Source organism: Mustela erminea, chromosome 5 (assembly GCF_009829155.1).
Source record: "Mustela erminea isolate mMusErm1 chromosome 5, mMusErm1.Pri, whole genome shotgun sequence".
NCBI classification, from domain to species: Eukaryota; Metazoa; Chordata; class Mammalia; order Carnivora; family Mustelidae; genus Mustela; species Mustela erminea.
In genome coordinates, this window is record NC_045618.1 from 142,930,572 (window position 1) to 142,942,740 (window position 12,169).

The 12,169-nt window shown below is 57.5% G+C and overlaps 1 protein-coding gene across 8 annotated transcripts in view; it reads left to right on the plus strand.

The window, feature by feature from the left end:
• The first annotated feature begins 419 nt into the window (after nt 1–419).
• LOC116591903 overlaps nt 420–12,169 on the plus strand; it is a 33,405-nt gene continuing 21,655 nt past the window's right edge. For 3 of the 8 annotated variants that reach the window (XM_032345288.1, XM_032345293.1, XM_032345292.1), the window contains exons 1-7: nt 423–547; nt 3,108–3,211; nt 3,429–4,005; nt 4,151–4,192; nt 5,912–6,025; nt 9,756–9,934; nt 10,040–10,186. In XM_032345288.1, the coding sequence (XP_032201179.1) occupies nt 3,879–4,005; nt 4,151–4,192; nt 5,912–6,025; nt 9,756–9,934; nt 10,040–10,186 (609 nt within the window). In that variant the 5' untranslated portion in view covers nt 423–547; nt 3,108–3,211; nt 3,429–3,878. Of the gene's footprint in view, nt 548–3,107; nt 3,212–3,428; nt 4,193–5,911; nt 6,026–6,968; nt 7,098–7,832; nt 7,836–9,755; nt 9,935–10,034; nt 10,187–12,169 lie in introns of those variants that run through there. The other 5 variants (XM_032345294.1, XM_032345289.1, XM_032345291.1 and 2 more) reach the window with 5 other exon arrangements.

Consider the following 12,169-nt stretch of genomic DNA (forward strand, 5'->3'; position numbering starts at 1 on the left):
ACAATAAGCAGAAAGCATCATTTTCCTTTCCCTAAGCCGCATCCTCTGGTAGAGGTTCCGAAATAGTCAGGTGTGTGATGTGCCGCCCCCGGCGCCCCAGCTTTACCCTCGGCCCGCCTGAGGAAAACCACCCCTTGTCCCGTTCTCCCAGCAAATCGTGCAGCCAGATCGCCGTGCTCGGCGAGCGGGGCTCGGGTAGGGCAAAAAGCACCAGCGAACACAGGGTGTTGGTCATGGCGGCGAGGGGCACTGCGGCAGATTTTTTTTTTTCCTCCCTTCTTTGCTGCAATCTGGGTGCGGCTAGAGCAATTTGTCATAGAATCTGGGGGGCTCATTTTTCCGGCCAATCACTTTTGGAGAAATGAGCGCATTGCAGCAGAATGCGCTGACGTCAGAGACCACCCCTTCTGCGCCTCCATATAAACCCCACCCAGCCAGCCCCTAGCGCAGACGGCGGAGAGCGGAGATGGAGCGCGCCTTGGCCCGCTGGCCTCGGCTGCAGCTCCTCGGGAGAACCGGGGCGCCCACGCGAGAATCTCCCCACCTGGTGAGTGGTTGGCCATCCTTGCCTGGAAGGATGTGCAAATCGAAGACGACACCCCTTCGAGGTTGGGCTCTGTCCTCCTGGACATGCCGATGACAGACGCCGGGGACCTCCTCTCGAAGGCGGCCACCTCGCCTGGTCCCCGAGTGTCGGCGGTGAAAATTCTGTCAGGCAGAAAGATCTCGAGGCACATTTTCCTGGGGGGGAGAATCAGGGCCCTTTTCTCGTCCAGACCCTCAGCTTGAGAGTGGGCTGGGTGGTAGGGGTTTAGATGAAGCCCAGGGGACGAATCCGGTCAGATCCCCGTTAGAAGCCAGTGTACCGCAGTCACCGGGGTCCAAAACCCCGATTTTCTGTGCTCGAAGGCACCTTTAGGTTCCCGGTTGGTGGGAGATATGGCGGCGGGTGCATTATGCATGCCCCCGAGTCGGGGGGGAAGAGCACCTAAAAAGAAGAGTCTCCCAGGTAGATGCCCCCCCAATTTTTGGCCAGGTTCTTGGTGGCCCGTAGGCGTGAGGGGTGCAGGTTCCCATCCGCAAGGGATTGCGGATCCAAATACCCAGGTTTCGTGCAGAGCAGACTCCAGTCAAAATTTAGAGTAAAATACCTAACTGTTAATCATCTGGTTTCCCCCGATCAGTCACTTTATTAGTGGAAAGATATGGCGCCCAAGTGCAGACCCATCAGAAGCCCCCTAGGACCAGTTCCGTAGAGAAGGGCGGCTGGGGGGGGGTAGGTCAAGTCACTGGGGGCCCTGGCAGAATAGCAGAGTGGTGGGTTGGGGTGCAGAGAAGACCGTGTCCTTGGGGCTGGGGGAGGCTAATCTAGAGGGAAGAGAGAAATACAGAAAAGGGGGCGTGTTGGGGTTGTCCAGGCGCTGGGAGTTGGGAAATGGGGGCCGGGGGTCGTTTTAGCATTGCATGATGGTCGTTACAAGATTCTGACATGTTGCGGGATTTTGAGTTTTGATAAAGTCGTCTTTTGCCGTTTCCTTTGTCCCTGTCAAGCCCCCCCACGCCGCCCCCTCCCCACTCTGGGCCGGCGGGCTCGGGCGGGGGGGGGGGGGGCCCGCGAGCGGGTTGCTACGTGGCAGGTTTCTGGAAGGTTCTCTTGTTGGCCGCCAGAGGGCGCTGGTGGCACTGCGGAATTTTGGGGGGCGGGGTGGCGAGGGGAGGTGGCCTTTGTTCTTCTGCTGGAGGGGGTCGAGCGCGGAACTTACTGGAGAATTCTGGATTCGTTTACCTGAGGGGGAAATGTTTTAAGATCCCGGGGTTCCCTGGGCAGCCGCTGGAGCGCTGGCGCCGGGCGGAGATGGCGTGATTCGCGCGGGCTGTGTGACTTAGGGGGTCGTGGAAGAGCGTGGACGCAGATGAGTTGATCTTAGCGGGCTTTGGTTTTGGGGGTCTTAACAAGAGGATGTGGCGCATTTGAGCAAGACGAAGGGGTCGTCAGGTTGTGCAGTAGGTGTCGTCGCGCGGTCTTGAGGTTCTTGCTGTGGCGAGCTGAGATTGCGGGGGGGGGGGGTCGGTGGCGCTCTGGACGATTTTAGGTGGGTTTGGCTGCCTGCGTATTATTTTTTAGCGATAGTATTTTGTATCATGTGTCCAGAAGCCCCGCGAATGAGTGAAAACGGTGTGTCGAGAACTGGGTCTTTATAATTTTAATTAATTTATGTTTAATTGGACTTACCGAAGGTCGGAGCCAAGATTTCTGTGTTTTCACTTAATAAAAGGGGAATCGTGTTCTGGAAAGATCTTTGGCGAGTGCCTTCTCGGTAGCCTTACGTGTCTCTGATGCAGGCTGACCCCCCCTCAGAGCTGGGGTGCCGAAGGGCCCCTGGACGTGTGTTGGGGGGGCGCTGATCGATGTCCACAGGTGGATTCTGGCATGCGATGGCGGGTGTAGTGTTTCGAGGACACAGTGGCCCTGCGCGATGTGCTGGTGGGGGCTGTGGCCTCCCCCACCCCAGCCCCAGACCTGTTGGGCGCCCCCCCCCCCCCCGTTCTATGCCAGCTGTGCCCCTGGCAGCTGTGGGCCAGGCGCTGCGGGGGCGCGGGAGGCTCTGCTGCGCGCGCGCGCCGCAGGTGGCTGCGCTCCTGAGTCCTGGTGCTGGCCGCGCGCCCCCTAGCGGTCTGTGCCTGCAAATGGCTCGCGGCCCGCTAGACCTGGCTCCAGGTTGCGCATGCGCACACTGCTAACACTTGCGCTCTGTCAATCAAGTCTTCCTTACCCCCTCCCACTTCTCTCCCTCCTCCCCTTTTCAGTTCTTTCCTTTCTACCCCTCCCATTTCTCCTCTGCCTCCTCCCCTCTGCTTTTCCTCCTCCCTCTTTTCCGCTCCCCTTCCCTCCTCCTTTCTCCCCCCTCCCCCCTCCTCCCCCTCCCTTTCCTTCTCTTTCCATTCCCCTCCCTCTTCCCTCCTGACTCCTCCCTCCTCCTGCCCCCTCTTTCCCACTGCTCCCTCCCTCTCCCTCTGACTGCCCCCTCCCTCTCTCTGCTGTTCCTGTGCTGACCGTTAGAGGTCATCAGGATGGTTTCTAATCCGGCCCCCTTCCCGTGCCTTAGGGTCTCTTCAGGGATGACATCACCTGTTCACCTCCTTGTCTTCAAGGACCACCTCCCGATGCTACGCTGCTGCCAAGGTGCTCGCTGATCACCTCCCCCTGATGGTACCTCCGCCCCACTTTGGGGAAGTGTAGAACTCCACCTGCCGGGCAGAATCCCCACCCCTGCCGCCCTCCCGGCACCACCCCCAGACCCATTAGCAACTAAAAGACCATTTTAAATGTTAACTGATTAGTTTTAGTTATAATTAATTCATTTAAATTTAATTACTACATAGACTTGGGCTTTTCAGTGGGGCCTCTAACCTTTGATCAATTGCAGAGGCCACTAGGAGCTCGGACCCCTGGATGGCACCAGCGTACAAAGCAGCCACTGGCAGAGACCACCCCCCCCATGCCCACACCGCCAGACGAGGATGACTGAGGATGAAGAGGACCAGAACCGACCAGCCAGTTCTTCCCTCTTGGCCGAATGTTTAAACCAATGCCCTAGTGAGGGGGCATTGGTCATTAACCCCTGACCTTTGCTATGCTTATGCCTTGATGCTATGAATACTTTTCTATAAGTCTTTACTTGTGTTCACTTGCCAGCGACCTGGAGTGTTTCCCTCCCCAAGGAGTTGTCAGTCTTTCTCCGATGACAACCCCATTGTTGCCTGTATGATGTCCTGAATGGAAGGATCCCTTTGGGAACTTCTCAGGAGGGGGACCTGGGCCAAGGGCTCGACCAGCATCTCACTGGCAATTCCAAGGCCCAGGGTGGGCTTCTGGAATGAGCATGTGCCCTGACGCCTGGCTACCGAACTGCCAAGGGCCTCCCCGCCTCTCCCCACCTCTTCTCAGATCTCCCTGTTCATTCTGGGGAGTGGGGACAAGAAGAGCAGCCTCCCAGGGTTGTTGTGAGTATTGAATGATACAAAACCACCGCAGGCAGGGCTGGGCATAGAGGAGGCGGTCAGCAAATGTCTGTTGAAGAGTTGGGTAGGTCGGTCCCTTCCCAGCCCTGTCACTCTCGCCTCATGCTTCTCGTTTATTCTTCCGCAGCGCTCCAGGCAGCCCCTGTCCGCGGGGCTCTCCTTGAAGCAGGTAGGGGTCCACCGAGATGGGCGTTGGGCAGACCTGAGTAGGACCATGAACCTCCCATGTGGTCATGTCCAGAGCACTTTCTACGTTCTATGAGTGTCTTATTTCCGTGTCGTACACACACACGAATGAAGCAGCCACATTTACAGATGAGAACGGGTTTGACATTGATTGGAGGGATTTTAAAAGAGTCCGGGTGGGGGGTTAGGAGTGGGGTGGGGGAAGAAGAGGGGTTAGGAGAAGCAAGTGCCCCCTCCCACAGCACAGGACACGCTCACATTCACAGCAGGGACACTGAGGCTGGAGGAGTGTAAGTGTTCGGTCACATTGTTGGCAAGAGAAGGGGTCAGAGTTGGACCCTGGGTGCCCTTGCGGCCACCCCTTACCTCCCCTGGGCCCAGAGTTGTACTAAGAGCCTTTTGATTTCCAATCAGGCATTTGACAGTGGGATAGCCTGTTTGAAATCCCAGCTGTCAAGCATGGTCTGGGGAGGGTGGGGGGTGGGGGGCATCTGGGTGGCCCTGTGCGGTGCCGTGTGCTGGTGTGACCTTAAACAAGTCACTTAACTTCTCCAAGCCCCAGTCCCTTTCATGGCTAAATGGGGATTTAAGGGGGGGGAAAAAAAAAAAAAGCACCCGCATTTATCTACCCCACAGGGCGCTTTTGAAGACCAAGTGATGTAACCACCGTGAAAGTGCTTTGTAAATAGCTGTGGAAATTGCTAGATACTTAACTCCCAGCGTTAGTGCCTCGTTAGTGCCTCGTGCTGCACATGCCCAACCCCATTCTCCCTCAGTAATAACGGCACCCAGTAGGTGCTGCGTGTGTTTGCGCTCAATAAATAAATTCCAGAGTAAATAAAAGCAGAATTAATTGAACAAACATTTTCTGGAACGCCGACAATATGCCCAGCACACCAGGCCTGGTATGTGATCCAAAGATGATGAAAACAGTCTCCTGGAAGCTAATTGGGGTCCTCCTTCGACCCGCACTTTCTTTGGTCCCCTTTTAAGCCAACCAGTTTTGTCCGGACAAGACAAAAACAACTCAGGCGCTTTAGAGAAGCCCGGCTCCATGGAGACAATAGCTCCCGGGCATCTAAAAGGGCCTGATTGGATTATGTGGCAAATAGAAGGTGGAAGGGTGACTTGGAAGGTGACAAATGAAGTGGGCGGAGAGCTGCTTTGAGTTAATCCAGGCTATTAGGAGGGAACCTTTTGTCTTCCAGGGGCTGCCGGGAGCTTTTACCACTGGTTTTTACATCCTTAATGTAAGGACGCATAATTTATGGTCAGTGAAAACCCAGGCCCCGTGAGGTTTGAGTGGGCCTAACGATTGCGCGTCCTGCTCCCAATGAGTAATTAGAGAGAACATTATGGCCCCCTTTGTGGTACGCAAAGGCCTTTTGATAACCACGATTCATTTGAACCTCACAGCTCCCTGTCCCGACCCGGGGCTGGCCTGCCACCTCCAAGGGGAACAGAGGTCATCAAGGTGTTCTTCCAGGTTGGGGTCCTACGGCACATTTGCACCCCTGTCACCTCTTGGGTAGTGACGGAAGAGAGGTCTCTCCTGTCTCAGGCCTACCTGTCTCTCTTGGCACTCACTAGTTCTTTTCCTCTCGATTCCTAACTTTGCTCTCTCCACAGCCGGGAGCCTCCCAGGCCCCCTCACTGTCCCCTCCTTTCCAGCCACTACAGCCTGTCTCTTTCCTTTTCGCAGCCGAGCTTCTCGAAAGGCCTGTCCACACTTGTTGTCTTCCTTCCTCACCTCCAATTTCCTCTTCAACCCACTGCTTCCTGACTTGTTCTGCTCCGCCGAACGACCCTACCTCAGGTAATGACTTTTCTGTCACTTGACTCTGGACACGTTTCCAGCTCACGGACACATGGACACATTCTCATTTCTTGGCCTTCATGTGGCTTTTGGCTCTGGTTCCCTCCTAGGGGCCTCTGTGCCTCACAGAATCACCTGCTCCTGGCTTCCCTCATTCTTAGCTTCTCCTTGGACCTGGGGTATCCACAGCTCTCCTGTCTGGGAGCCTGCCTCTTACCGTCTTGCAGGGTTTGAGGCCTGGCCGAACTGCCTGGTGTTGAGGCCTAGGGCTTAGTCAGTTCTTCCAAGCCACTTTTTTCTCAGTTCTGGAATAGCGTTACTACTCTTTACCTGGCGGGTCAGGTGGATGTGTCACAGGTAAGAACCAGACACTAGTCAAGGGACTTGAAATAAGGTCAATAAAATGTTCGTGAGAAAATTGGAGTCCCCGTCCGCTTTTCTGACAGGTTAAGTTCCCACGGGGCGAACCAAAGAGAGTAGAAAGACGTGGGCGGCGGCGGTGAGGTGGGGGAAGCGTAGCAGAGAAACAAAAAGTAAGAAAAGACACTAGAGGCCCCCCAAAATGGGGAAGGGAGCCTTAGAAAAAATACTGAACTTTACGAAAAACCCATCCAGTGAAAGGTTTCCTCTCGGGTCGGGTCTGGCTCAAAGAAAGTAAACAGGAAAAAGGCTTTAAATTGATTATCCCAGTGACAAATCCCAGGAAGCTTTCAAATCAAATTGCCCCATTTTGGGTTTTTAACTCCTTCTATCAAGTTGAACCTCTTTAGGTCCCGCATCCTGGCTAAGCCCTCCCCCAGCCCCCCCTCGCTGGTGATTAAGTCCCGAAGGTACGCGACGCCTTTCAGGGATGAATGGCCCACAGAAAGCGCCCTCCCCGTCCCCCCCAGTGGTGGTTTTCTGTTTTATTCCACTTTCCGCCCTTTCCCCTTAATGAACGCAGGGCTAATCTTGGGCCTTGTCAGGGAAGAGGCCGCGGACGTTAATGAGGTAGCTGCTGGATTCCAATATTCGTCTCATAAGGAGCTCTTCTTTGTCTGGGGAGGAAAAACACACTGGTTATCATAATGAGGTGAGCCGGCGTCCGCAGGCAGGGCCGACCAGGGCTGAGGCCACGCTTCTAATTCTGGTGCTGGAGCCCGGGTTTCATGCGCTCCTCATTTAAGGCTTTGCCTCTGTCCCAGTCAGGGGTCCATTGAGCGGGGTTGAAAGTTGAAGGCCGCTTTGGGGAGTCCGCCGCAGATAGGACTGCTTTGCAGAAAGTTCCTTTGTTCGACCCTTACTACACACAGATGTCGCAGGGGTCCCGGCCCTCCGCGCCTCGTGGATTCATTGTCCGAGAAGCCCGGGAATGGAGGGGTGCATGTTTCCTACTAGAGCACGGCCCTGACTTGTTTCAGGGCTCACGGATCATGAAAGACTTCATAATCTACCTGTAGGACCCATGGAATTGTCCCAAGGTTGACACTGACCTGGAAAGCCCCATCCTCATCAAGAAATAGATGGATATTGGTGCCCCTCCCACCCCCCAGCCCCTGCCCTTGGAGTAGTGAGTTCGGGGTTCACCTTTGCCTCCCATGTACTGCTGCACGTGAACTTCAGAGGCCTGGGGTTTTGTCAGGATCACTCAGGGAGTCAAGTACAAGAGGGGACATGACAACTCAGATCTGGCAGCAGAACCCACAGCCCCTGCTTTTACCTGCTTCATACCTCCTTCCCCCATATGTCCTGTGCCCCAGTGGAAGGGCCCCCACCAAGCTTCTGTCCTGATCTTTGAACTCCCCAGAGCCCATCAGTATCTTTAGAGCAGGTATTCCCAGCCCACTAAGTCTGAAAACTGCCTCTCTGTGTCCGAAGTTCTGGGCTTTTCTCACCCCAAGGCTGATCAAGATCAGATCACTCCCAGTTAAGCATCAGACTCGAGCCAGACCTTCAGCCAGATGGAGAACTAAAGGAGAAGGGAGGTGATGAGAGCGAGCGGAGGAGGCTCACGGTGCTCTGCTGCCTAAAGGTTCTCTGGCATCACGGCCTAGAATTCATGTACTCTTTTTCAAATCCGCGAACCCTACTTGTCAAGCACCTGAACCACGTCCGAGGCTGTCCTAGGGACCCAGAGGTTGCCTGGGTGAGGGGGATGGGTGAGGCTGAGCACCTCTGAAAGTAGGGATCCTGCCAAAACCCGCTGGTCTCAACATCCCTCCTTAAGTCAATCCTGGGGACTCTGGACTTCTACGAAGAGGTGGTTTCCCCAGGTGGAGAAGCAGAGAATGCCTGAAGCCAGGAGACGCCCCCCACCACCCCATCCTGAGTTTCTGTTTTTTCTCCTTTTCCTGCCCACCTCTGGTGTCCACCGCTTTCTTCCTCCTCCCATCACCCATTTCCTGATTCGGTCCTCCGGGGGTGCCCTAGGCCAGCCCATTGCTTCCTCTGGGTGCCCCAGCCTCAGCTTGGCACTAAGTGGGGTTCAGTAAGAGTATGTGGGCTGTCTGTTTGGACAGGTGAGTCAGTGAAGGAACCGCCGTACTCGAGATGCTAGGCGGGAGTCTTTGGGAACCGAGGAGCGTCAGGCAAACGGGAGGAGGCTGGAATTCGTTCCTCTGAGGGGAGCGTGGGCACCGCCCTGCCCCCAAGCCCCATTTGAGCCGGGCTTTGCTGGCCCTGCCCCTTCACTCACTCAGGCGTCCATCCCGTCATCCAACAGTTGATCCTTACTGAACGAGCCCATGGCCCGGCCCCGGCTCAGCCCCAGCGTCCCTTAGCGTGTCCCTTGATGGCCTCTGCCTCCCCGGGAGGGCTGGCCGGGGGGTTGCTTCTGCTGAGGGCGGCCTCGTGCCGCCGCAGGCGCCGGAGCAGCAGCCTCTGGCTCTGGAGAAGGCCGGCAGAGGGGCGTGGAGGGTAGGCCTGCCTTGGGCCACTTGGCCCTGGTGACCTTTCATTTAAGCCCTGGGGGACACTTGGAGGTGCCCATCTCCAGGGCTCTGCCCCCTCCTGCCCTCTCTGCCTCCCGGAGATCCCACCCCCCATCCCGTAGCTGAGTGCTGACGGCTGCCCTCGCCTCCCGCCCTACAGCTCAGGACTGATTCGGGGGCGCAGGAATTGCTGTGACGTGCGTGTGCCCCTCGGGCTCCGGCCCCCCGGGTCTCCCTCTTGAGTCGGGGTCTGTGACCCTGACCTCCCTGTCCTGGGGCCAGATGCAGCCCCTGTGCACCAGGCGTTGGCTGGGAACCTCCAGGGAGCTCTGCAGGCTTGCCCTCTGCCCGGTTGCCTACCTGCTCTGCTCTGTCTTGGTGGCCACCTTGACCCACTGGTAGCTCTGCTTGCCACAGTCTGTCTGTTGACTGGCACGACCCATCTGCCCCTTCTCTGCACCCAAATCACTGGGCTCCTGATCCTCTGGGCCTCCGCTGTCCAGCCCTCCGCCCAGCTGGTTGGTTTTCCTTGCTGAGCCCACGCCTGTGGTTACCTGGTCTTGCCTGCTTCCTTGTCCGCCTCCTGCCTGCTTGCCTCTTGGCCTTCTATAGGGTGTAAATGCCCCTTCCCCAGGTTAAGGAGCCCCTTCCCCTGTGTGACCAGAGAACCGGTCCCCAGGGTGCATGGGACAGGCCCCTGCCGCCACGCCACCTCCCGCAGCCGTCCTCAGATGCCTCCTCCCATGGGGGTGGGGGGGGTGGGGGTTCGAAGTGACCGTGGCTGCAGCCAGACCTCTGTCCTGCCCCTCCCCATCCCCCAGGCCCCTCGTCTCGTCCCACTGGGTGTTCGCCACAGCCTGCCCCTGGGAGGCCTGGGCTCTGCTTGCTCCAGGCCTCCCGGCCGGTGTGGGGGCTCCCGGCTGGGCCGTCGCTGCTTCACCTCTTCGTGTCCTTGCTCATGTCCACGAGCCGCCTCCTTCCACCGAAAACCATGCAGCAGGTGAGGCTCGGCTCACGTGTGTGTGTGTGTGTGTGTGTGTGTGTGTCTCCTCTGAAGTGCCGGCCTTGTCATAACCCTAGTCTCCTGCCTCTCCTGCAAGGTCAGCCCTGTCCCCGGCACACCGGCTGGGCCGGCCGAAGACCCCGATGGAAGAGGCCAGAACAGCCCCCAGAGGACCGCCGCTCTGTACCAGGGAGCCCGCTGAGCTGCCTGTCGCCAGTCCCGTGCCTCTCCACTTGCACCCGCGTTGGGGTGAGTGTCTTGCTTTCTTGCGACACCAGAATTTCACTAGTTTCAGTTCACACATCTCGATTCTCGAAGATACACATTTAGCCTGGGGAGGGGGCCACTACCAAGAACAAATCTTCTGCTCCACCGACCCTGCGGCCTGGCGGGGGTCTGCAAGCCGCCTGGAGCCGCTGGGACCGTGGCCACATGGAGCCGGCACATGTGGGGCCCACCCCGGGGCCGTGGCATGCTGTGGGCCGGGCACGGTAAGTGAGGGGTGTCCACAACTCTGACCACGGGCCCCCAGGAACCTGCTCGGGCCAGGCACACAGTAGGTCCCCAGTGCAGCGTGGCTAAGCACAGGAAGGAATTGAAGTACGGTACAGGTACCCTCTCTGGTGTCTGAGGCCCGGCCAGAGGGCCAGCATGGAGACGTGGAAACAGGAAAGCTTGTCTGTCTGTAGAAAACCTTTTTTCCCTGAAATCCAAAGCTGTCAGTCCTCGTGAGTTCTCACACACCAGGCTTTGATAATGTCCTTTAATCACAGAGTTGTTTTTGAGTGAGTTCTTCCCTTGGCCCGTTTTCCTCACCCCTGAAATTGCGACGGGATGGGGATGTTTGTGTCTGTTTAAATAAAATCAGTAATGGTGGGGAAGAAGAAAGTGGAGGATTACAGCCGTCCGGTTCACGCCAGAACGAGTCATTTGTTTATCTGGGCTTTCCTTATTCCAGACGCATGGCTGGAGCCATGGGGGCTCAGGGCTAGGGCTCTGCTGGGGTGCCTGAGACCAGCTTTGTCTTAGGGACTAGAGGGTCTAGCAGGGTTCCCCGGGAGATCCCACGCAGCGACTTGGCCCACGTAGCAGCTGAGCAAGATGGGCAGGAAGAAAGGAAGCTTGGCCGAGGGCACTTTTCCTTTTTCGGATCCCAGGAACCGAGGCTCACAGAGGGGTCTGGGGGTGGGGGCCGTTGGCAGAGTCAGCAAAGCAGGGGGCCGCGCTAGCGAGGCTGACTCTGTCCGAGCCTGCTCTGTCTCCCGCCTCATGCTCCTGGGCTAGCCCCTGGGCTGATAGACGAGGCCAGTCAGACTCCGGGGTGGTCCGGTGGGAGATGGGGAATGGCCTGGTGAGGCCAACTCGAGCCCACGGAGATTTACGGAGCCTCGGGTGGGTCCCCCAGTGTCCCTGGGCCAGGTGCCAGTGCCCCTCTTGGTCCTCAGGGGTCCCCAGGGTCTGTGAGAGGGCCGGCGATGAGCAGAGCGGGGCGGGGGGCCTCCTCCGGGTGCCGCAGACCCCCAGGGTCTCTCGCTCAGATCCCGTAATGCCCTCTCACCGCATGGAGCTTTCAGAGACAGGTCTGCCCTGCCCTTCTCCCCTGAAAGGGAAATGGGTTGCGGATATTACTTTTCCTTAGACCCCGTCAGTGTAGGCGACCAGGGGTGGAGGCCTCCGAGCCCAGGGACCGTCGTCTTTGCTTGTTTTTGTTCCCTAGAGAGCCAGTCGGGCTGCCTAGAGGTGGAGAGTGTGTGCCCAGGGCTGAATCCAAGGAGGGGCTCCAGGAAGGCTCTGCCCTGTGATATTTACTCCATAGTTGGCATTTGCTGAGCCGTTAGCAAGCAGGGTGACGTGGCAGAGAGAGAGGCCTAGGAGGGAAGCTTTACACAGGGCAGAATGCAGGTCGGGGGGCGGGGCTCTGTGGGGGTCGAGTTGGGTGTCATATCTGGAGCTTCCCAGACAGATCCACAGAGCTAGTTTGAGCTAAGTGCCCATGGTTTCTGGATTCTTCTGGAGGGTCATCTCAGCAGGCCCTCCAGGTGGGCTGAGCTGAGGGGCGGAGTCACGGCGAAGGCAGGTGTCCAGCCCACTCCCAGCCTTTGCCAGCCCCTGCCCCTCATCGTCCCCAGCAGGGTGGGGTGGTGTCTCTTTGGGCCTGGCTGTATCTCAGGTACACTCGTGAACGTTCCGTCTCAGGCAGATAACACATTTTTGTGTGTGTCCCATGTTACT